Source organism: Bombina bombina, chromosome 4, assembly GCF_027579735.1.
Source record: "Bombina bombina isolate aBomBom1 chromosome 4, aBomBom1.pri, whole genome shotgun sequence".
NCBI classification, from domain to species: Eukaryota; Metazoa; Chordata; class Amphibia; order Anura; family Bombinatoridae; genus Bombina; species Bombina bombina.
This window is the reverse complement of record NC_069502.1, coordinates 1,141,953,100-1,141,979,064: the sequence shown is the minus strand read 5'-3', so window position 1 is coordinate 1,141,979,064 and position 25,965 is coordinate 1,141,953,100. Positions and strand designations below refer to the sequence as shown.

Below are 25,965 nucleotides of genomic sequence, written 5' to 3'. Positions count from 1 at the left end.
TTTCGATGGTATCTTACCCCAGTCAGGCTTAAACACATATACCCTAGCACTAATGCAACATGTTGGAGGGGTTGTGGGTCTCCTGGCACGATGGCGCATATTTGGTGGCACTGTCCGAAATTGCATCCCTTCTGGGAGGCAATTTCTACTCATCTGAAGGTCATATTAGGGGAACAGTTCTGCCTATCCCCTCTCACAGCCCTTCTTAGTTATAATCCAGGTAAAATATGTAGAATCTGATGGAAGCTTTTGCAATATTGCCTGAACAGCGCTAGGCTGCTTATCGTCCGTCAATGGAAGTCTTCAGCCATCCCTACATTGCAGGACTGGTTACATAATACCTCTGAACTCCTCTCAATATAAGAATAATCTTTTTTAAAAAATGGATGCTTGCCTCTATATCACAATATTCAGTTCTACTGGCAAACACTCCTACACTCCCCCACGACCCTATCCTAGGCAAATAGTAGTATAATTGCTCATTATCCCAGTTGGACCCCCCCCCTACTTTCTCCTCCCCCTCTCCATTCCTTTTACTTTGTTATCCTTTTACTAGCTGGAATGGTTCTTTGTTTAGTTTTGAGCTTTACTTTTATTGTACTAGAATATTCTATGGGTATGACTTTAATACCTTTTGTTACAATATGTATACTGTAACTCAATCTGATACGTATGTACCTCATTAACACATGGGGGTACCAGTTCTCCTGATATATATCCACTTTAGATTGCTCCCCGGAGATATGGCTCTTGACTCAATTTACATTTGGACGTTTACTCACCCAAGAACACAGCGAACTGTACTCACGAGTTATCTTGATAAGTATACATGAGTGCCTTATACTCTTCATTTTATGTTGTCATTATTCTTCAATATGTGGTATAATATTGTGCACTGAATATATTTTATTTTGTAATAAGTTTATTTTTCTTTAATAAAGCTCTTTTGAAACCAAAAAAAACAAAAAAAACAACACGGACACTAGTACTGTCGAACTATCAAAAAGTGAGGTAGGGCGATAATAATGTAGGACAATCAGGCCTATTTGTAATAACAATGAGTTATACCCTACTGCACACACAATAAAGTTGCTCAATAATGACCAAATATCTGGCTACACTCTAGTTTATATATCAACCGCTAAAGTATGTGTAATGTAATTCACAGTGTATTGTAAGTATTCACTTTAGAGTATTATAGTAACTCAATGTTTTGAAATATCCAGAAAAAACGGACTCACAGCTGCTGTAAAACATATACGCCTAGATTTAGAGTTTGGCGTTAGCCGTCAAAAGCAGCGTTAAGGGGTCCTAACGCTGCTTTTTAACGCCCGCTGGTATTTAGAGTCAGGCAGGAAAGGGTCTATCGCTCACTTTCTTTCCGCGACTCGAGGCTACCGCAGATCCCCTTACGTCAATTGCGTATCTTATCTTTTCAATGGGATTTGCCTAATGCTGGTATTACGAGTCTTGGAAGAAGTGAGCGGTAAAGCCTCTACCGACAAGACTCCTACCGTCAAAAAAAGTCAGTAGTTAAGAGCTTTATGGGCTACCGTGGGAACATAAAGCTCTTAACTACTGTGCTATAAAGTACACTAACACCCATAAACTACCTATGAACCCCTAAACTGAGGCCCCCCCCCCCACATCGCAAACCCTATAATACATTTTTTTAACCCCTAATCTGCTGCTCCGGACACCGCCGCAACCTACATTATACCTATGAACCCCTAATCTGCTGCCCCTAACATCGCCGACACCTATATTATATTTATTAACCCCTAATCTGTCCCCCCCAACGTCGCCACCACCTACCTACAATTATTAACCCCTAATCTGCCGACCGGACATCGCCGCCACTATAATAAATGTATTAACCCCTAAACTGCCGCACTCCCGCCTCGCAAACACTATAATAAATTTTATTAACCCCTAATCTGCCCTCCCTAACATCGCCGCCACCTACCTACAAATATTAACCCCTAATATCTGTCCCCCCCCACTGTCGCCGCTACTATAATAAAGTTATTAACCCCTAAACCTAAGTCTAACCCTAACCCTAACACCCCCCTAACTTAAATATAAATTAAATTTTAAGAAATAATTTTACTATAATTAAATAAATTAATCCTATTTAAAACTAAATACTTACCTATAAAATAAACTCTAATATAGCTACAATATAACTAATAGTTACATTGTAGCTATTTTAGGATTTATATTTATTTTACAGGCAACTTTGTATTTATTTTAACTAGGTACAATAGCTATTAAATAGTTAATAACTATTTAATAGCTACCTAGTTAAAATAATTACAAAATTACCTGTAAAATAAATCCTAACCTAAGTTACAAATACATCTAACACTACACTACAGGGAGTGCAGAATTATTAGGCAAGTTGTATTTTTGAGGATTAATTTTATTATTGAACAACAACCATGTTCTCAATGAACCCAAAAAACTCATTTATATCAAAGCTGAATATTTTTGGAAGTAGTTTTTAGTTTGTTTTTAGTTTTAGCTATTTTAGGGGGATATCTGTGTGTGCAGGTGACTATTACTGTGCATAATTATTAGGCAACTTAACAAAAAACAAATATATACCCATTTCAGTTATTTATTTTTACCAGTGAAACCAATATAACATCTCAACATTCACAAATATACATTTCTGACATTCAAAAACAAAACAAAAACAAATCAGTGACCAATATAGCCACCTTTCTTTGCAAGGAGACTCAAAAGCCTGCCATCCATGGATTCTGTCAGTGTTTTGATCTGTTCACCATCAACATTGCGTGCAGCAGCAACCACAGCCTCCCAGACACTGTTCAGAGAGGTGTACTGTTTACCCTCCTTGTGGACCACATGTTCTCAATGGGGTTCAGATCAGGTGAACAAGGAGGCCATGTCATTAGATTTTCTTCTTTTATACCCTTTCTTGCCAGCCACGCTGTGGAGTACTTGGACGCATGTGATGGAGCATTGTCCTGCATGAAAATCATGTTTTTCTTGAAGGATGCTGACTTCTTCCTGTACCACTGCTTGAAGAAGGTGTCTTCCAGAAACTGGCAGTAGGACTGGGAGTTGAGCTTGACTCCATCCTCAACCCGAAAAGGCCCCACAAGCTCATCTTTGATGATACCAGCCCAAACCAGTACTCCACCTCCACCTTGCTGGCGTCTGAGTCGGACTGGAGCTCTCTGCCCTTTACCAATCCAGCCACGGGCCCATCCATCTGGCTCATCAAGACTCACTCTCATTTCATCAGTCCATAAAACCTTAGAAAAATCAGTCTTGAGATATTTCTTGGCCCAGTCTTGACGTTTCAGCTTGTGTGTCTTGTTCAGTGGTGGTCGTCTTTCAGCCTTTCTTACCTTGGCCATGTCTCTGAGTATTGCACACCTTGTGCTTTTGGGCACTCCAGTGATGTTGCAGCTCTGAAATATGGCCAAACTGGTGGCAAGTGGCATCTTGGCAGCTGCACGCTTGACTTTTCTCAGTTCATGGGCAGTTATTTTGCGCCTTAGTTTTTCCACACGCTTCTTGCGACCCTGTTGACTATTTTGAATGAAACGCTTGATTGTTCGATGATCACGCTTCAGAAGCTTTGCAATTTTAAGAGTGCTGCATCCCACTACAAGAGATCTCACTATTTTTGACTTTTCTGAGCCTGTCAAGTCCTTCTTTTGACCCATTTTGCCAAAGGAAAGGAAGTTGCCTAATAATTATGCACACCTTATATAGGGTGTTGATGTCATTAGACCACACCCCTTCTCATTACAGAGATGCACATCACCTAATATGCTTAATTGGTAGTAGGCTTTTGAGCCTATACAGCTTGGAGTAAGACAACATGCATGAAGAGGATGATGTGGTCAAAATACTCATTTGCCTAATAATTCTGCACTCTGTGTATCAATAAATTAATTAAATAAATTACCTACAATTAGCTAAACTAAAATACAATTAAATAAACTAAACTATAATACAGAAAAAAAACCACTAAATTACAGAAAATAAAAAAAAATACAAAAAGTTTAAACTAATTACACCTAATCTAAGCCCCCTAATAAAATAAAAAAGCCCCCCAAAATAATAAAATGCCCTACCCTATTCTAAATTACAAAGTAATCAGCTATTTTACCAGCCCTTAAAAAGGGCTTTTTGCGGGGCATTGCCCCAAAGTAATCAGCTTTTTTACCTGTAAAAAAAATACACCCCCCCAACATTAAAATCCACCACCCACACACCCCTACTCTAACCCACCCAAACCCCCTTAAATAAACCTAACACTAACCCCCTGAAGATCTCCCTACCTTGAGTCATCTTCACCCAGCCGAGCCGAATTCTTCATCCAAGCGGAGCAAGAAGAGGTCCTCCATCCGGTAGAAGTCTTCATCCAAGCAGGGCAAGAAGAGGTCCTCCATTCGGTAGAAGTATTCATCCAAGTGGCGTCTTCTATCTTCATCCATCCGGAGCGGAGCGGAGCCATCTTCCATCCAGCCGACGCGGAGCCATCCTTTTCAACCGACAGACTAACGACGAATGACGGTTCCTTTAAGGGACATCATCCAAGATGGTGTCCCTCGAATTCCAATTGGCTGATAGGATTCTATCAGCCAATCGGAATTAAGGTAGGAAAAATCTGATTGGCTGATTCAATCAGCCAATCAGATTGAAGTTCAATCTGATTGGGACGTCATCCAAGATGGCGTCCCTCGAATTCCGATTGGCTGATAGGATTCTATCAGCCAATCGGAATTAAGGTAGCAAAAATCAGCCAATCGGATTGACCTTACATTCTATTGGCTGTTCCGATCAGCCAATACAATGCGAGGTCAATTCGATTCCAATAGAATGTAAGGTCAATCCGATTGGCTGATTTTTGCTACCTTAATTCCGATTGGCTGATAGAATCCTATCAGCCAATCGGAATTCGAGGGACGCCATCTTGGATGACGTCCCTTAAAGGAACCGTCATTTGTCATTAGTCCGTCGGTTGAAGAGGATGGCTCCGCATCGGCTGGATAGAAGATGGCTCCGCTCCGCTCCGGATGGATGAAGATAGAAGACGCTTCTTGGATGAATACTTCTACCGGATGGAGGACATCTTCTTGCCCCGCTTGGATGAAGACTTCTACCGGATGGAGGACCTCTTCTTGCTCCACTTGGATGAAGAATTCGGCTCGGCTGGGTGAAGACGACTCAAGGTAGGGAGATCTTCAGGGGGTTAGTGTTAGGTTTATTTAAGGGGGTTTTGGTGGGATGAGTAGGGGTGTGTGGGTGGTGGGTTTTAATGTTGGGGGGTTGTATTTTTTGTACAGGTAAAAGAGCTGATTACTTTGGGGCAATGCCCCGCAAAAAGCCCTTTTAAGGGCTGGTAAAAGAGCTGATTACTTTGTAATTTAGAATAGGGTAGGGCATTTTATTATTTTGGGGGGCTTTTTTATTTTATTAGGGGGCTTAGATTAGGTGTAATTAGTTTCTTGTAATTTTTTTTATTTTCTGTAATTTAGTGTTTGTTTGTTTTTTGTATTATAGTTTAGTTTATTTATAGTGTAGTGTATTTGTAACTTAGGTTAGGATTTATTTTACAGGTAATTTTGTAATTATTTTAACTAGGTAGCTATTAAATAGTTATTAACTATTTAATAGCTATCGTACCTAGTTAAAATAAATACAAAGTTGCCTGTAAAATAAATATAAATCCTAAAATAGCTACAATGTAACTATTAGTAATATTGTAGCTATATTAGGGTTTATTTTATAGGTAAGTATTTAGTTTTAAATAGGAATAATTTATTTAATTATAGTAAATGTATTTATATTAATTTAAATTATATTTAACTTAGGGGGGGTGTTAGGGTTAGGGTTAGACTTAGGTTTAGGGGTTAATAACTTTATTATAGTAGCGGCGACGTTGGGGGCGTGAGATTAGGGGTTAATAATTGTAGGTAGGTGGCGGTGATGTTAGGGAGGGCAGATTAGGGGTTAATACAATTTATTATAGTGTTTGCAAGGCGGGAGTGCGGCGGTTTAGGGGTTAATACATTTATTATAGTGGCGGCGAGGTCCAGTCGGCAGATTAGGGGTTAATAAGTGTAGGCAGGTGGCGGCGACGTTGGGGGGGGCAGATTAGGGGGTAATAAATATAATATAGGTGACGGCGATGTTAGGGGCAGTAGATAAGGGGTTCATAGCGATAATGTAGGTTGCGGTGGTGTCTGGAGCGGCAGATTAGGGGTTAATAATAAAATGCAGGTGTCAGCGATAGCAGGGGAGGCAGATTAGGGGTTAATAAGTGTAAGGTTAGGGGTGTTTAGACTCAGGGTTCATGTTAGGGTGTTAGGTGCAGACTTAGAAATTGTTTCCCCATAGGAAACAATGGGGCTGTGTTAGGAGCTGAACGCTGCTATTTTGCAGGTGTTAGGTTTTTTTTCAGCCAGCTCAGCCCCATTGTTTCCTATGGGGATATCGTGCACGAGCACGTTTTTCCAGCTTACCGCTACCGTAAGCAACGCTGGTATTGAGGGTTGAAGTGGAGCTAAATTTGGCTCAACGCTCCTCTAAATACTAGCGTTGTCTTAAGGGTGCGCTGGAAAAAAAGGAGAGTTAGCACCGCGGGTCTTTACCGACAAAACTCTAAATCTAGGCGATTGTGAATCAAGTTTATGGCATACTGGTGTATTTGCATAGATTCACTATAGTGCGATTCCCCAATCCCATAAAGATGGTATATTCTCATGAAACACCAATATTATGTATTCAGAGTCATTCATATTATGCTTATATTAGAGAGTATATTGACAGAGGTAATCATAGGTGTGGTGTTTGTAACACTCCGTTCTCCTTTCAACTGTAATCGCAGTGTTAATAAGCAGAATAACATAAGTTAAGGTCCCTTTTCAATAGTTTAACCTTTTATAGTACGTAAGATCTCGGTAGTGGAGTTACTGGCACTTTAAGTATGAGTAAAATACTACTGTCTAATAAGTTCTAGTAGGTTGCTGAAAAATAGTAATAGTAGTATTTAAGCGTCTGTTATCTCCACCTGTATATGCGGTTAATGCTTAAGCATCATTACACGTAAATAGTTTATAAGCATATATTTGATTACTGACTCAATCTCCGTCTGCAGTTGGAGTGTTGATAAACAGGTTACTATAAGTTATAATCGCTCCTCAATCTTTAGACCTCTTATAGTGCATGGGCTATCAGTAGTGGAGTTACTGGCACATTAAGTGTGAGTGAAAAAGCTGCTATCTCCTTAGCTCTAGTTGATTACTGAAAGAGGGTGTCATATCTTCTAATGCTTGTAAATGTATTTTAAGCACCAGTTATTTCCGCCTGACTATGCGGTTACTGTTTCAGCATTGTTACATGTGGATAGTTTCTAATTTCGGCATGTATTAAATTGCAAATAGCAGGAGTAGATTACTCAAGTATATAATGCTACTTTATATACACCCGCTGCTACCCCAATCCAGCTCTTTGACAAAGCCCGGAGGGGTGAAACGTGTCAGGGGATAACTGTGAGCGTGAAGATGCTCATGATACAATTTTAATTGCCTGACACTAGTTACTGTTTGTTGCTCTAAATCTTACCCGCTAAAATTAATTACGTTGCTCAGTCTGGGTTGTGCCAGACTTTATTAGCACAGGGTTACGTTATTGAGTAAACTCTCCTTGCTACCTAAGTTGACTGATTTATATAAACAAAGCATACCAGCACTTTATCTAATTTGAGCTACTCATCCGCATGTAAGGGGAATATGATCTGAAGCATAGCCTGCTCAGTATATAGCATATGAATAGTACGTTAATTGAGCTACCATACTATGTTAAATATTTCTGTATATAGCAAGTGGATTGGGGTAGCAGCGGGTTTATACAAAGTAGCATTATATACTTGAGTAATCTACTCCTGCTATTTGTAATTTAATACATGCTGAAATTAGACTCACACTTAATGTGCCAGTAACCTTACTACTTATACCCCATGCACTATAAGAGGTCTAAAGATTGAGGAGCATTATAACGTATAGTAACCTGTTTATTAACACTCCAACTGTAGACGGAGATTGAGTCAGTATGCTTATAAACTATTTACATGTAATGATGCTTAAGCATTAACCGCATATACAGGCGGAGATAACAGACGCTTAAATACATTTATAAGAATCAGTATATATAATACTATTTTTCAGCAACCTACTAGAACTTATGAGACAGTAATGGTTCTAGCAGTGGGAACGGGGATGATTCAGATGAGGAGACTCCGGGATGTAGCTGGGTCACAGTAAGAGGGCAAAGTAAAGTTAAGCGGAAGAGACAGGCCAGTTCTGAGCTGGTACACCCCAATAGATTTGCCAGATTAAGTGAAGATGTTGGGGATATCAGTTCGGGGGTGACAGTGTCAGAGAGGGCTGGTTTGCCTAGTATAGTGAACAGTCCTTTAGTTGTGGAAGAGCAGCATACTATGGAGGGCAGTCCTTCAAACATGGTAGAGGGGCAAACTATAGTTAACAGTCCGTAAGTCATGGAAGAGGGGCCTACAAGTCAGAGCCTGAGGCAGATGTTGGTGGTAGGAGACTCTATTATTAGGAAGATTGATAGGGTAATTTGTCAGCCAGACCCTTTAAATAGAACAGTTTCCTGTCTTCCAGGGGCTCATGTTAGGCATATTGTGGAGCGTATTGATAGATTGTTAGATGGATGTGGGTCTGATCCTGCAGTCATGGTGCATATTGGTACTAATGAAGGAATCGGCGGGAGATGGAGAGTCCTAAAAAATGACTTCAGGGAGTTAGGTAGCAAGCTTAAAGCAAGGACCTCCAAAGTAATATTTTCTGAGATATTACCAGTGCTGTGTGCTAACTCAGTAAGGCAGAAGGAGCTATGGTCTGTTAATTCATGGTTAAAAACATGGTGTAACAATGAGGGGATTGACTTTTTAGAGCACTGGGCTGATTTTTCATTAGGGTACAATCTGTACAGTAAGGATGGATTGCACCTAAATGGCATGGGTGCTGGTATGCTGGGGGAAAGGATGGTAGCACGTTAAGATAACCTTTTAAACTAGGCAAAGGGGGGAGGGTCAGTTAGAAGAAAATAGAACAGAGAGATCAGTCTGTGAATCTGTCACTCCCTTAATATCTCAAGGAAGGGATGACTTAAGAAATGTCACATTAGAAAGTATAGAGGAAAGCTCACCAAGTAGCTGCAGAAATCACATGAAAATTAAATGTATGATAACAAATGCAAGAAGCATGACAGGTAAATTGGGGGAGCTGATGCTCTTAGTTGCAGAAGAGGGCTATGATGTTATCAGTATAACTGAAATTTGGTGGGATGATTCACATGACTGGGCAGTTAACTTAGAGGGGTATACTTTATTTAGGAGGGACAGGAATAATAAAAAGGGTGGAGGAATCTGCATGTATATTAAACCTAACCTTAAACCTACAATAAGGGAAGATATTTATGATACAAGTGACAATGTAGAGACCCTGTGGGTTGAAATAAAGAGTGTGGGGGGAATCCTAAAAAAATATTACTAGGAACATGCTAAGCCCCCTTACATTAGTGACCTGGAGGAAACTCAACTACTAATGCAAATAGGTAAGGCTGCTAATAACAGTGCTGTAATTATGGGAGATTTTAACTACCCTGATATAAACTGGGCCAATGAAACTAGTAATTCAGCTAAGGGGGATGGATTTTAAATGTTCTCAGGGATAACTTCTTGTCACAATTAATAGAGGAGCCAACTAGGAGTAAAGCTATATTGGATTTAGTGCTATCAAACAATACAGATATAATATCAAACATAGAAGTCAAAGAACATTTGGGTAACAGTGATCATAACATGGTCACATTTGAAATCTATTTTCATATGCAGTGTCTTAAAGGTTTAACTAAGACTTTTCACTTCAAAAAAGCAACATTCAACGATTTAAGGAAATCATTAAATAATATAAGTTGGGACAAAGTATTCTCTAATAAATATACAGAGGATAAATGGATAATATTTAAAACTTTGTTAAATAAATATACATATCAACAAATACCATATGGTTATAAAAATAAAAAATCAAAGCCGTTATGTATAAATAAAAATGTGTTAAGAGAAATTAGGAAAAAACTTGGGGCATTTAAATTATTCAAAGAAAATAGTACAGACTCAACATACAATATTTATAAGGAATGTAACAATGCATGCAAAAAAAGCAATCAAATTAGCCAAAATTGAATTGATTCTAAGTCTAACCCTAAAAGGTTCTTTAAGTACATAAATAGCAAAAAATCTAAGAAGGATAATATAGGTACATTAAAATGCGTGGAAGGTAGCATGATAAATAATGACAGGGAGAAGGCTGAGGTACTAAACCAGTTTTTTTCTTCAGTATACACAAGAGAGGAACCATTGGATGATACTTTGGAACAAAATAGAACATGCCAGTCCATACCATTAACTGGGTTATGTTTAGAGGATATCAGGGAAAAAAATGGATAATATTAAGGTAAATAAAACTCCAGGCCCAGATGGAATACACCCAAGGGTGTTAAGGGAACTTAGCACTGTTATAGACTCTACTCTTAATTTTTCAAGACTCATTATCCTCAGGCATGGTACCCCAGGATTAGCGTAAAGCTGATGTGGTGCCACTCTTCAAAAAGGGAAGCAGGGATGATCCAGGAAGCTATAGACCAGTTAGTCTGACATCAATAGTGGGGAAGATATTTGAAGGGATTATAAAGGGACTATATTGATGAGCATATTCGTGTAAACAAGATTATGAGTTCTAATCAGCATGGTTTTAGGAGAAATAGATCATGTCAAACTAATCTAATTAGATTCTACGAGGAAGTAAGTAAAAATATAGATGAAGGGGAATCAGTTGATGTGATATACTTAGATTTTGCAAAGGCATTTGATACAGTACCACATGAGAGATTAATGCACAAAATTAAGGGACTGGGAATAGCTGGAAATGTTAGTTTGTGGATAAATAACTGGATAAAAGATAGGGAGCAACGAGTAGTAGTAAATGGATCATACTCAGATTGGACAAAGGTAATCAGTGGAGTCCCCCAGGGATCAGTACTGGGCCCGTTCTTTTTAATATTTTTATAAATGACTTGGAGCAACGATTAAATAGCGACATCTCTATTTTTTCAGATGATACTAAGTTAAGTAAGGTCATTAGGTCAGAGCAGGATGAACTTTCATTACAAAGGGATCTGCAAAAATTAGAAGTATGAGCAAGTAAATGGAAAATGAGATTTAATACGGAAAAATGCAAGGTTCTACATTTTGGAAGTAAAAATAAGCAGGCAACGTATTTTTTAAATGGGACAAGACTTAACCAAACAGAGGAGGCAAGGGATTTGGGAGTAGTAATAGATAACAAGCTAAAGATGGGTGCACAATGCAGGGCAGCAGCTTCAAAGGCTAATAAGATACTAGCATGTATTAAAAGAGGCATTGATTCAAGGGAGGAAAGCATAATTCTGTCACTATATAAAGCCCTGGTAAGACCTCACCTTGAGTATGGAGTGCAGTTCTGGGGACCGATCGCAAAAAAGATATTGCAGAACTAGAAAAAGTTTAGAGAAGGGCCACAAAGCTAATAAGGGGATTGTAGAAATTAACTCATGAGGAGAAGCTAGCCAAACTGGGTTTTCTTTAGAAAAAAGGCGCTTGAGAGGTGACATGATTACTTTATATAAATATATTCAAGGCCCATATTCAGAGATGGCAGAAGCTCTGTTTATTCCAAGAAAATTTTTCTGACAAGAGGTCACAATTTAAGGTTGGAGGAAAGGAGATTTAATATCCTGCAACGGAAACGTTTTTTCACTGTAAGAGCAATAAAATTGTGGAACTCATTACCAAAGGAAGTAGTGAAAGCCAATACCCTAGATACATTTAAAATAGTTTGGATACATTTCTGTATATAAACTGTATATAAAATTCATGGATATGATTGCTAGTATTAAATTAGTCACCTTTTAGTGGGGTTATTTAAGCTTAACTGGAGCTTTTTGTAAGTACTTTAGATTTGTATAGGTTGAACTCGATGGACTTCAGTCTTTTTTTCAACCTTATCTACTATGTTACTATGTTACTATGTAGTAGTATTTTACTCATACTTAAAGTGCCAGTAACTCCACTACCGAGATCTTACGTACTATAAAAGGTTCAACTATTGAAAAGGGACCTTAACTTATGGTATTCTGCTTATTAACACTGTGATAACAGTTGAAAGGAGAACGGAGTGTTACAAGCACCACACCTATGATTAACTCTGTCAATATACTCTCTAATATTAGCATAATATGAATGACTCTGAATAATTAATATTGGTGTTTCATGAGGATATACCATCTTCATGGGATTGAGGAATCGCACTATAGTGAATCTATGCAGATAAATGACAGGTGACTTTTTATGTTACTTATCATGTGACAAATCTAGTTATATAATTGCAACTCTGGTCCTCCCGTATTGAGAGGGCTGTGTTTGTAGTTACTTGTTTTGCCATTGGTTACTAAGCAAACCTGCAAATACACCAGTATGCCATAAACTGGATTCACTATATGTTTTACAGCAGCTGTGAGTCCGGTTTTTCTGGATACATCAAAACATTGAGTTACCATAATACTCTAAAGTGAACACTTACAATACACTGTGAATTACATTACACATACTTTAGCGGTTAATATATATACTAGAGTGGAGCCAGATATTTGGTCATTATTGAGCAACTTTATTGTGTGTACAGTAGGGTATAACTCATTGTTATTACAAATAGGCCTGATTGTCCTACATTATTATCCCCCTACCTCACTTTTTGATAGTTCGACAGTACTAGTGTCCGTGTTGTTTTTAATTATTTGTGTGTGTCACTCAATTTTAGCTTATATTAATAAAAGTTACATTTTAACTAGTCAGGATTTTCACTGCCCATTAGTCAGGGCCTAGAGTGCTATATGTGCATCATTTGCCAGGTTGGGCACACTTCTTCAGTGTACCATCCTTTTTTGTGTTAGGAAGTACCTATCAACCCGTGAGCCTTAGTAGGAAGTACATAACTGATACTTATACTTTTAATGAGATGGTAAAATCAAACTTAAAGGGGTACTAAACCCAAAGTATTCTTTCATAATTCAGATTGGGCATACAATGTTAAGCAACTTTCAAACTTACTCCTATTATCAATTTTTCTTCACTCTCTTGCTATCGTTATTTAAAAAGCAGGAATGTAAAGCTTAGGAGCTGGCCCATTTTAGGTTCAGAACCTGGCTTATTCTTGTTTATTATCCAGGGTGCTGAACCAAAAATTGGCTGGCTCCTAAGCGTTACATTCCTGCTTTTTAAATAAAGATAGCAAGAGAATGAAGAAAAATTGATAATAGGAGTAAATTTGAAAGTTGCTTAAAATCGCTCTATCTGAATCGTGAAAGAAAAAAAAATTGGGTTTAGTGTCTCTTTAAGTTTTCATGATTCTGTTAGATCATGCACTTTAAAGAGACTTTTCAATTTACTTCTACCTAAATAGGCTAAGGAGCAGCAATGCACTTTGGGAACAGCAATGCACTGTGGGTTGTGATAAATAATGTGGACCGGCCCCACATGAGCAGAAACTCTTAAGTGTTGATTTTATACATCTACAATGCAAGTGGTTGGGCACTCTCTGCTCCCTTAAGTATAACGTCAACATGAGTGACGCATCAGTGGGGTGGAATGAACATCCACATGGAGACCCTCAATCAAACGATCTGCAATCTAATTGGGAAGAATAAGAAGTGGTGTTTGAGGGTATATATGCACTATGATGCAGGTGAACAATTATCCTCTTGAAAAAAGTTTGTGTATAATGCAAACAAAACGCGTTGAGGTTTGCCTCCGGTCAAATCATTGCCTAGGCTGTGCTGGGTCTGTAGTGGATTGTGGAATGGAATGGAATGCTGCGAGCAAGGACGATTCCATTAAAGCACAGTGAGCCTATGATCGATTTGGGGAATGTTTTTATGTGGCATTGTTTTTATTTAATCTTGTGAGCAGATATATTTGGTGCATTCAAGTGTACAGTGTCAATAAAGTTTCACTTGTGTCAAAGCTGCTCTTCTCCTGTTTCTTTTTAATTTGCACGTTGGGAGCTATATTTTAGCTATTTTCTACACATATATGCCTCTTATCATTGGCTCACCAGATGTGTTCAGCTAACTTCCAGCAGGGAACTACTGCTCTGGAGCTGACTTTTACTATGTGTTTAACCTCATTGCAGAGGTCAAACACATAGTTACATGTAAGCCTTAGAACAGTTTCTTTTTGCACTTTGATGCCCTATTATCATTTTTGCGGCAACATATATTTTGTCATATCGAAATGCAGCTCACGTGCAATGTCTCATTAAGCAGTAGCTTTATATATGTGTTAGACAATATGTAGCAGATAGTGATTGCCTTACGCACTTGCATATTGATACTGAATTTGTTTTGGGAAGAATTAGAGGGATTTTCAGATCTTCCATTTCAGGAGCATTGAGGACCAGATGATCTTTGTTACAGGATACAGATATGAGGACCATTCTGGGCTCTTGCCGAGCACTGACATGCACCTTGCTCTCTGTTACCACAAGCCAATGCCTGCAATGAAAAACACACATACTCTTACTGAATTATTAAACCACAGTTTGCATAATACAATTATTCAAATATTCTTTTATGGTACTGAGGATGGTATGATAATATTTATATTGTGTTTTCAGAGTAACCCCCTAAACAATGTCATCTTTTTACTACATGCCAGAGTCACCCCCACACCTTACAGCTTTTTAGTACATGCCAGAGTCACCCCAAACCTTGTCATATTTTTGCTACATGCTGTAGTCACCCCAACCTTGTCATCTTTTTACTACATGCCAGAGCCACCCCCATCTTGTCATCTTTTTGCTACATACCAGAGTCACCCCAACCTTGTCATCTTTTTACTACATGCCAGTCACCCCACATTGTCATCTTTTTACTGCATACCCGAGTCACCCCATCTCGTCATCTTTTTACTACATGCCAGAGTCACCCACATCTTGTCATCTTTTTACTAAATGCCAGAGTCACCCCCGCCTTGTCATCTCTTTACGACATGCCAAAGTTACCCCCCCATATTGTCATCTTTTTACTACATGCCAGAGTCACCCCCCCTCACATTGTCATCTTTTTACTACATACCAGAGTCACCCCCGCACCTTGTCATCTTTTTATGACATGCCAAAGTTACCCCCCTCCCCATCTTGTCATCTTTTTACTACATGCCAGAGTCACCCCCCCCCACCTTGTCATCTTTTTACTACATGCCAGAGTCACCCCCCACACACCTTGTCATCTTTTTACTACATGCCAGAGTCACCCCCATCTTGTCATCTTTTTGCTACATGATAATATTTATATTGTGTTTTCAGAGTTACCCCCTACACAATGTCATCTTTTTACTACATGCCACAGTCCCCCTCACACCTTACAGCTTTTTACTACATGCCAGAGTAACCCCAACCTTGTCATCTTTTTACTACATGCCAGTCACCCCACATTGTCATCTTTTTACTGTATGCCTGAGTCATCCCCACCTTGTAATCTTTTTACTACATGCCAGAGTCATCCCCCCACCTTGTCATCTTTTTATGACATGCCAAAGTTACCCCCCACATTGCCATCTTTTTACTACATGCCAGATTCACACACACCCCCCCCCGCACCTTGTCATCTTTTTACTACATGCCAGAGTCACCCCCCCACCTTGTCATCTTTTTACGACATGCCAAAGTTACCCCCCACATTGCCATCTTTTTACGACATGCCAAAATTACCTCCCCCCTACATTGCCATCTTTTTACTACATGCCAGAGTCACCCCCCCCCCACCTTGTCATCTTTTTACTACATGCCAGAGTCACCCCCCACACCGTGTCATCTTTTTACTACATGCCAAAGTTACCCCCCATATTGCCATATTTTTACTACATGCCAGAGTCACCCCCCACCACTTGTCATCTTTTTACTACATGCCAGAGTCACCCCCCCCCCCCCACACACACACACACACACACCTTGTCATCTTTTTGCTACATGCCGGAGTTACCCCAACCTTGTCATCTTTTTACTACATGCCAGAGTCCCCTCCATGTTGTCATCTTTTTACTACATGTCAGGCAGTGAACAGTTTTGGAATATTCACTCTCAGTGAACACTGGCTTCAGGCTATACAATATACTCGTGTGGGAACGAACAAGGCAGTAGCTACAGCGCTAAAGGGGAAGGATTGCATTTGATCTGAGGAAATTGATAAAAAAGAAATCTCTCTCCATGGGGCTTTGATCAAAGTGGATACATGAATATACATATGGAAGGAGTCAATGACTAGAGAACCAACTACTTAACAAACTGTGCGGCACTTACCTCATTTTGATTGAGGTAGTTTTTTTGTAAGTAGACAATTCATCTATTACTATTGGTTTCTGTGGGCACACCAACTTACCTGAAGTTTGTCTAACTAAGAAATTACTATCACGTGGGAACCTTCTCCTAACATCTTTTTGGACATCAGTTATTGGACTTCATTACAATATTAATATTCATTGTAATATGTACAAACGGTATAATGTTATGAATTTTATTAATTTTATTGATCTATATCATACAGGTGAACTGATTAACTTTCAGTGTTAAGTACTGTCTTGCGCCCATACACCAATCTTCTAAACTATATATATATATATATATATATATATATATATATATATATATATATACACACACACACAGTATATATATATATATATATATATATAAGAAGTGTTAAGGGTATCTTTTTAAGCGCTGTCCAATAAATGGATTTGTTTTAAATCCCAGAACAATTTTTAGGCGAAGTACCTTAAAGCTGCTATATTCTAGTGTTTTGATTTGATACCACTATCAAATACAAATTTTAAAGTTTAGAAGAAAAGGTAAAGAAAAAGCGCTAAAAGGGTCTCATAGGAATGAAAATGGATATAATATCCAAAATTAAAACATAATCTAGGCCAAAAAAAAACTGTTGTTTTCTCTAGGTCCGGGATACTGGCTTACACTAACTCGTAGAAAGAATATGAAAGTCAGTTCCCGGATCGTGTGTCCAAAGTGAACTGTAAGGGTTATTGGGGATTCCAATACAAAGTGCAATATGCAAAAAAAAAATTAAACTAAATCGGTAAAAGATACAATATGCTAAAATACAAAATAAAATGATCAATGTGGTATAGGTCTAGCCTAAAAAGGGATTATCGCACTAAATCCACTTTATTGTAAAATCCTTCCTAGTATCCAGCAGGGATGGTGGTGCTTATCTGTATAAAGTTTTTTTCCTTCCAATTGGTGTTAAAAAATGGAGGAGCTTCAAAATACCGTAAAACAAACTTCCTGTTTAATACTGACTAACGTTCAAATACAATTCTTACGTGTTTCGTGAGTCCTATGCCCACTTCCTCAGAGATAGGATCCACCTCCATCCTTGGGCTCCTTTTATTTTTGAGAACCGGTTGTGCTTCCATTTATTTATGTTAATTTTTATCTTTATTTGTAGGTAGAAATTTTCTTGATCAAGTGCATATTTTCGATAGTATTGTGTATGCCTAAGTAAAGGGTTTTATTTGTGATGTGAAGCACTTAGGATAAATAAATACCCCAAATAAATTAAACATATAAATACTTTTACCTAGAAGGCGTTTTAAATAGAGTGTACATTCAGATGTAAAATTGGTCCATAAAAGAGAGAACAAGAACAAAAACAAGAATAGAATCGGGACTACCAGATTAAAATCCTAAAAATATTAAAAATATATTCTAAATATAATTATTAATAATTTCATATTAAAAATATTTTTAGATATAATTAATATATAAATAAAATATCTGAATAATCAATATGTAAATAAATAAATAATTAATTAAATGCAAGGATGAATGCCATATTTTGGTGGATTATATATTTGTCTTGATTGTAATGATTCCCCTAATTATTTAGATGGCAATGCATTTGAATTTATTTGTATTTATTTATTTATTGGAAATAGATTTTTCATAAAAGGCTGCTAGGTCTATATCTTTATTCAGACCATATGGTTCCCTTGTATTTAAAAAGTGGATCCAATAAGTTTCTCTTTTTCTCAGTTGTAGCAGTCTATCACTATTCCATGATTTTGGTATTTGTTCAATAGCTTTAATTGTGAATTCATTGGGGTTTTTATTATGGAATTTCTCAAAGTGTCTTCTTAGACCATATTCTGACGTTTCCCCTTCAATATTTTTCACATGTTCTAAAAGTCTAGTTTTTAGAATTCTTTTTGTTCTACCAATATAGATTTGTTTACACTTACACTCTATTTGATAAACAACATATTGTGATTTGCAATTCATGTATGATTGAATTTGGATTTGCTTGGTACTATAATTTCTGGTTTCACTGAAAAAAAATCCACGCCGGCGTGTACACACCATTTTTTCAGGCTCCTCCATTCTATACACCAACGAAAAAGCTCCATACAGATAAGTACTTTCATTGTATTTGAACATTAATCAGTATTAAACAGGAAGTTTGTTTTACGGTATTTTGAAGCTCCTCCATTTTTTAACACCAATTAGAAGGAAAAAGCTTTATACAGATAAGCACCACCATCCCTGCTGGATACTAGAAAGGATTTTACAAGAAGGTGGATTATTGATTTTTTATACACAGCACTTTTTAATATAGTGAATCAGCATACATTTTTTAGGCTGTCTATATTTAGGAAAGATACTATAATAGTTTTTAGTGCGATAATCCCATTTTAGGTTAGACCTATACCACATTGATCATTTTATTTTGTATTTTAGCATTTTGTATCTTTTACCGATTTAGTTTAATTTTTTATTTCCATATTGCACTTTGTATTGGAATCCCCAATAACCCTTACAGTTCACTTTGGACACACGATCCGGGAACTGACTTTCACATACTTTCTACGAGTTAGTGTAAGCCAGTATCCCGGACCCAGAGAAAATAACTGTTTATAACCATTTAGTTGGATTACTATTTATTTAAGAGTATTTTGTTGTGGCATATATTGCGGTTTTAACTTATGTTTACAATTAAAATTGAGTTTTAAGTAATTGAGTTTTTTGGTTTTGAACTCGACACATCCTACTGTCTTTAAGAAAATATTGATTACAGTTCTGTTCTGAGTCACTCTATTTTTGGCCTAGATTATGTTTTCATTTTGGATATTATATCCATTTTCATTCCAATGAGACCCTTTTAGCGCTTTTTCTTTATCCTTTCTTCTTAAATATATATATATATATATATATATATATATATATATATATATTGCCTTTGCGAAAATAAAACTGGAAATTAACAACCAAATATAAGCAATTTCTATATCTTGGCCCATACCCTGGGTAATACTTACCAGTGAGACCCCCTCTCCAGAGGGGCATGGACAGAACTATCCACTCACCTCATTTACCACATTAAGTCTCTACTGAGACACCACCCCTTCCTCCTCCTAGTGAGGTCCAGACAAAATGGGTGAACCAGGCAAAAGGGAGGGAGCCTGGTAAGTATTACCCAGGGTATGGGCCAAGATATAGAAATTGCTTATATTTGGTTGTTAATTTCCAGTTATCTTGGCCCCCCTGGTAATACTTACCAGTGAGCGAATACAAAGTAGTAATAAAAGAAAGGTTGGGAATAAAAACATTGACACCAAAAATTATAAAATCCATAAATATGAAACTGAAGACAAAATCTTCCAACCAAACCAGAAGCTGATTGGCAAACGACAAGTTTGAAAAATATAAACAAAGTTCCCTTTTTCTGTAAGCCATAGAAAACATCTGTACAACCAAACCAAAGATGGTAGGTCCAGAAGGAGCCTGACCTGATGAGAATATGATGAGCCCTCTGGAACTTGTTCATTCTATTACTTGTTCAAACACAAAATAACTTGAACAAACCAAATAAAGATGGTAGACCTTGCGAATGTCTACCCAAAATGAGGACCTTGTAACAAAACAAAGAGAAAAAACAGCTACAAAAAGGAATTGAGTCCTCTAGCAGAAAACTTAAAACAGATCACAACCAAGAGGTTAGAAATGAGTTAATTTGATACCCCTGCTTATCAGGACTGAAGGAAGGAAAAAAGAATGTCTTGACTTCAAAAAAGTCAGAGACAACATTGGTATAAGTTCTCAAGTTTATTCCATCATGATAAAATAATAAGGTATGACAGTATCACATAAAGTAACTAAAATTCTAAATATCTCTTGGTGTTGAAATATGGTTTCAATGAGAGACCAGATAGAAATAAAACTAAGGATCCAAAAGTAAGAACCCAGGATGAAATTGTAAATCTAAGTAAATTGGGTTTGGACCAAGACTTGAAAAGATTGAGATCTAAAGCCTCAGGTGTTAGAGCATCTTATAAAAAGACCAACACTTTTTTTTAATTAACTGAGATATAATCTTATTTGCAGAATGCCAACAGAAAGCAGAAGATCTGCTATGAAAGCATTATATTGGACCATCCAAAAGGAAAAATCAGATCAAGAATCGAAAAATACAAAAAGTTGTAGGTTTACAAGAGTTGTAGGTAAACAAAACATTAAGGCAAACATTTTGAACTGCAGTTAACAGACACTTTCAGCAGCCAAACCTTAAATCTAAAGCTCTAAATATGAAAATATCTATGAGAGTTTGTTGACCTTAGCACTAGGCACCATTCCCCAATTCGCCTCCAGGCCACCCCAACAGAATAGAAACAGGCAAAACAGCCATGTAAAATAATCAGCTGATAATTCACCTGTGCCCCCCAAAAAACAAGGCCGACTTAGGGAAGCCAGAGAATAGGCCCGAAAATCAGTGCCCCAGAGGGAACTAAAGTCTGCATGACAAAAGAGAAGGATTACAAATAATGTTATCTTTTCCCTTAAAAATTCTCTAGTAGATAAGGAATCAGGAAAAATAGAGAAAACACATTTATTAGAGTGAACTCCCAAAACAGAGCATCTAATCCTAGGGCTTGAATCTGGAAAGAATAGATTAACTCCTTAATGACCACAGCACTTTCCATTTTCTGTCCGTTTGGGACCAGGGCTATTTTTACATTTTTGCTGTGTTTGTGTTTAGCTGTAATTTTCCTCTTACTCATTTACTGTACCCACACATATTATATACCGTTTTTCTCACCAGTAAATGGAATTTCTAACAATACCATAATTTTCATCATATCTTATTATTTTCATTATATCTTATCTTATTTTCATCATATCATAATTTACTATAAAAAATTATAAAATATGAGGAAAAAAGGGAAAAAAACACACTTTTTCTAACTTTTACCCCCAAAATCTGTTACACATCTACAACCACCAAAAAACACCCGTGCTAAATAGTTTCTAAATTTTGTCCTGAGTTTAGAAATACCCAATGTTTACGCGTTCTTTGCTTTTTTGCAAGTTATAAGGCAATAAATACAAGTAGCACTTTGCTATTTCCAAACCACTTTTTTTCAAAATTAGCACTAGTTACATTGGAACAATGATATCTTTCAGTAATCGCTGAATATCCCTTGACATGTATATATTTTTTTTTACATCCCAAAGTAATGATCTAGGCCCATTTTAGTATATTTCATGCCACCATTTCACCGCCAAATGCGATCAAATAAAAAAAGGGTTCACTTTTTCACAAACTTTAGGTTTCTCACTGAAATTAATTACAAACAACTTGTGCAATTATGGCATAAATGGTTGTAAATGCTTCTCTGGGATCCCCTTTGTTCAGAAATAGCAGACATATATTGCTTTGGCGTTGCTTTTTGGCAATTAGAAGGCCGCTAAATGCCACTGCGCACCACACGTGTATTATGCCCAGTAGTGCAGGGGTTAATTAGGTAGCTTGTAGGGAGCTTGCAGGGTAAAATTTAGCTTTAGTGTAGAGATCAGCCTCCCACCTGATACATCACACCCTCTAATCCCTCCCAAACAGCTCTCTTCCCTCCCCCACACCACAATTGTCCTTGCCATCTTAAGTACTGGCAGAAAGCTTTTTGGCAATTAGAAGGCCGCTAAATGCCACTGCGCACCACACGTGTATTATGCCCAGTAGTGCAGGGGTTAATTAGAGAGCTTGTAGGGTTAATTTTAGCTTTAGTGTAGTGTAGTAGACAACCCAAAGTATTGATCTAGGCCCATTTTGGTATATTTCATGCCACCATTTCACCGCCAAATGCGATCAAATAAAAAAAGCGTTCACTTTTTCACAAACTTTAGGTTTCTCACTGAAATTATTTACAAACAACTTGTGCAATTATGGCATAAATGGTTGTAAATGCTTCTCTAGGATCCCCTTTGTTCAGAAATAGCAGACATATATTGCTTTGGCGTTGCTTTTTGGCAATTAGAATGCTGCTAAATGCCACTGCGCACCACACGTGTATTATGCCCAGTAGTGCAGGGGTTAATTAGAGAGCTTGTAGGGAGCTTGTAGGGTTAATTTTAGCTTTAGTGTAGTGTAGTAGACAACCCAAAGTATTGATCTAGGCCCATTTTGGTATATTTCATGCCACCATTTCACCGCCAAATGCGATCAAATAAAAAAAAAGCGTTCACTTTTTCACAAACTTTAGGTTTCTCACTGAAATTATTTACAAACAACTTGTGCAATTATGGCATAAATGCTTCTCTGGGATCCCCTTTGTTCAGAAATAGCAGACATATATTGCTTTGGCGTTGCTTTTTGGCAATTAGAAGGCCGCTAAATGCCACTGCGCACCACACGTGTATTATGCCCAGTAGTGCAGGGGTTAATTAGAGAGCTTGTAGGGAGCTTGTAGGGTTAATTTTAGCTTTAGTGTAGTGTAGTAGACAACCCAAAGTATTGATCTAGGCCCATTTTGGTATATTTCATGCCACCATTTCACCGCCAAATGCGATCAAATAAAAAAAGCGTTCACTTTTTCACAAACTTTAGGTTTCTCACTGAAATTATTTACAAACAACTTGTGCAATTATGGCATAAATGGTTGTAAATGCTTCTCTAGGATCCCCTTTGTTCAGAAATAGCAGACATATATTGCTTTGGCGTTGCTTTTTGGCAATTAGAATGCTGCTAAATGCCACTGCGCACCACACGTGTATTATGCCCAGTAGTGCAGGGGTTAATTAGAGAGCTTGTAGGGAGCTTGTAGGGTTAATTTTAGCTTTAGTGTAGTGTAGTAGACAACCCAAAGTATTGATCTAGGCCCATTTTGGTATATTTCATGCCACCATTTCACCGCCAAATGCGATCAAATAAAAAAAAGCGTTCACTTTTTCACAAACTTTAGGTTTCTCACTGAAATTATTTAAAAAAACATGTTGTACAATTATGGCACAGATGGTTGTAAATGCTTCTCTGGGATCCCCTTTGTTCAGAAAAAGCAGACATATATGGCTTTGGCGTTGCTTTTTGGTAATTAGAAGGCCACTAAATGCCGCTGTGCATCACACGTGTATTATATCTAGCAGTGAAGGTGTTAATTAGGTAGCTTGTAGGTAGCTTGCAGGGTAAAATTTAGCTTTAGTGTAGAGATCAGCCTCCCACCTGATACATCACACCCTCTAATCCCTCCCAAACAGCTCTCTTCCCTCCCCCACACCACAATTGTCCTTGCCATCTTAAGTACTGGCAGAAAGTCTGCCAGTATTAAAATAAGGTATCTTTTAATTTTTTATTTTTTTAGCATATTTACATATGCTGCTGTGTAGGATCCCCCCTTAGCCCCCAACCTCCCTGATCCCCCCCAAACAGCTCTCTAACCCTCCCCCTCTACCTTATTGGGAGCCATCTAGGGTACTGGCAGCTGTCTGCCAGTACCCAGTTTACAAAAAAATGTTTGTTTGTTTTTTACTGTAGAGTAGCTCCCCCCTTCCAAAGACCAACCTCCTCCCTTAGATCCTTTTTATATGAATTCACTCCCCCCTCTCTCCCACTTCTCTCAAAAAGTTTCTGTAGTGTAGCGGTTCCCACCCGCACCCTCCCTGTGCATGCGCTTGCGTCCGTGCGCACCCCCGATCCCGCCCCCCTCTTAAACCAGCGACCCATCAATAGCCGCCCACCCGCCTCCCACCCACCAATGATTGCGGTCAACGATATCCGGTGCAGAAAGGGCCACAGAGTGGCTCTCTCTGCATCGGATGGGTAAAAAAACGTTATTGCAGGAGGCATCACTGCGATAACAGGAAAGTGATCAGGATTGCTTCCACCTCTTTCCAAGACTGCCGACGTACGCCAAATGTCCTCAGTCATTAACTGCATTTTTTTTTGAGGACGTACGGCATACGTCGTCGGTCCTTAAGGGGTTTAAAGGGCCATGATACCCAAAATGTTGAAACACTTGAAAGTGATGCAGCATAGCTGTAAAAAGCTGACTAGAAAATATCACCTGAACATCTCTATGTAAAAAAAGAAAGATATTTTACCTCAAAATGTCCTAAGTATTCAAACCCCATTGCCAAGGACTTCAAGCAGCAAATCAGTATGTCTATCCCGGGACAGCAAAGGGGGCGTCGTGCACACTCATCTTATTTCCCTATTCAGTGTAAGGAAGTTTACAATGAAATCTCATGAGAGTTAAGTGAAATCTCATGAGATCACAGTAAAAGAGTTCATTATCTCAGCACTGCTGATGCTGATTGGCTGCTGTTCATTTCTTCATTTTTTTATGTTTTACCTGCAGCTGGGCAACAGCTGAGTATAACTTTTTACACAGAACTTACTCTGCTGAGCTGAGGAAATTGTGAGGTAAAATATATTCCTTTTTTACATAGAGATGCTCAGGTGATATTTTACTGTCAGCTTCAGTTTCAAGTGATTTAGCATATGAGTATTATGTCCCTTTAATTGTGAAATTAACAAAAGAAACTAGAAGCCATAGATTCATATATGGAAGATTCCATTTGTCCACAATCCTTACAAAAACTAAATTGTAAAATTAGCAATCTGTTGGAAGGACATACTCCCTGCAAAGGAAGTCTGTGCTGAAAACATAAAACCTGAAATATGAATGGCTATCAGACACTTGCATCAAAAATATATAATAAAGGTCTCCTTCTGGACTAACTGACTTCTTGTTATTTAATTGCAAAATGAACCAATTTGGCTCTAACAGGATAGACTTCTGACAGATTATAAATTCCGAATTCACAAAATAAGAGCTTCTTTATTTCAACTGAAAAGGGAGAATGCAGCGAAAGAAAGGCCAGCTGTTTCTAGAAATAACAGATCAAAATACTGGAAAATATCATCCCCAGTTATTCAAAACTTCTTATGAACTGAAATTTAGCGCTTAATTTCAAAGATTCTTAGGGAGTGGAAATATACCAGTGTAAAAATGAAAATCTAGTTCAAAATGTCTCCTAGTTAGGAAGTTGCTTGCAAGCAGAGGCAAGTGAGCAAATAAATAGGATTCAATAAAACATGAAGAGCTGCAAAGGAAAACCACCCCTCTTGTCCCTAGTTTGGGACAGAGAATCTTAACCTTGAAAATGAAGAGAAAAAAAGGCAAGGCAAGGATTAAGTTAATTTCTGAGACATAATCAGATTAAAAATAGTGGAGCCTTAAGGCTAGGGTTGCCACCCGTCCCTTAAAATACAGAACACTTATAAGTTACATATGCTGCAGGGTATGCAGGGAGGAATACGAATAGTGCTGTCCAGAAACACAATACATGTTCCTCCCTGCACACCCTGCAGCATGTGTAACTCATAAGTGTCCAGGAAAACATGGCTGCGGTGGCAACCCTACTTAAGGCCCTTCTTACCAGATGTGTGGAAACCATAAATTCAGCAATAATGTTAAAATAACTAGTACATAGTTTGTCAGAGAAAAGTGTTTTG

General features: G+C 37.9%; 1 protein-coding gene across 2 annotated transcripts in view; it reads right to left on the bottom strand.

Moving 5' to 3' along the window:
• The window catches only part of MTARC2 (mitochondrial amidoxime reducing component 2), a 90,091-nt gene that overhangs the window by 46,816 nt on the left and 17,310 nt on the right, over positions 1-25,965 (bottom strand). The window contains exon 2 of one of the 2 annotated variants that reach the window (XM_053709364.1): positions 14,488-14,661. The exons of the other annotated variant lie outside the window; for it this stretch is intronic. Coding sequence (XP_053565339.1) covers positions 14,488-14,661 — 174 coding nt within the window. The remainder of the gene's footprint in view (positions 1-14,487; positions 14,662-25,965) is intronic. 2 annotated transcript variants of the gene reach the window in all.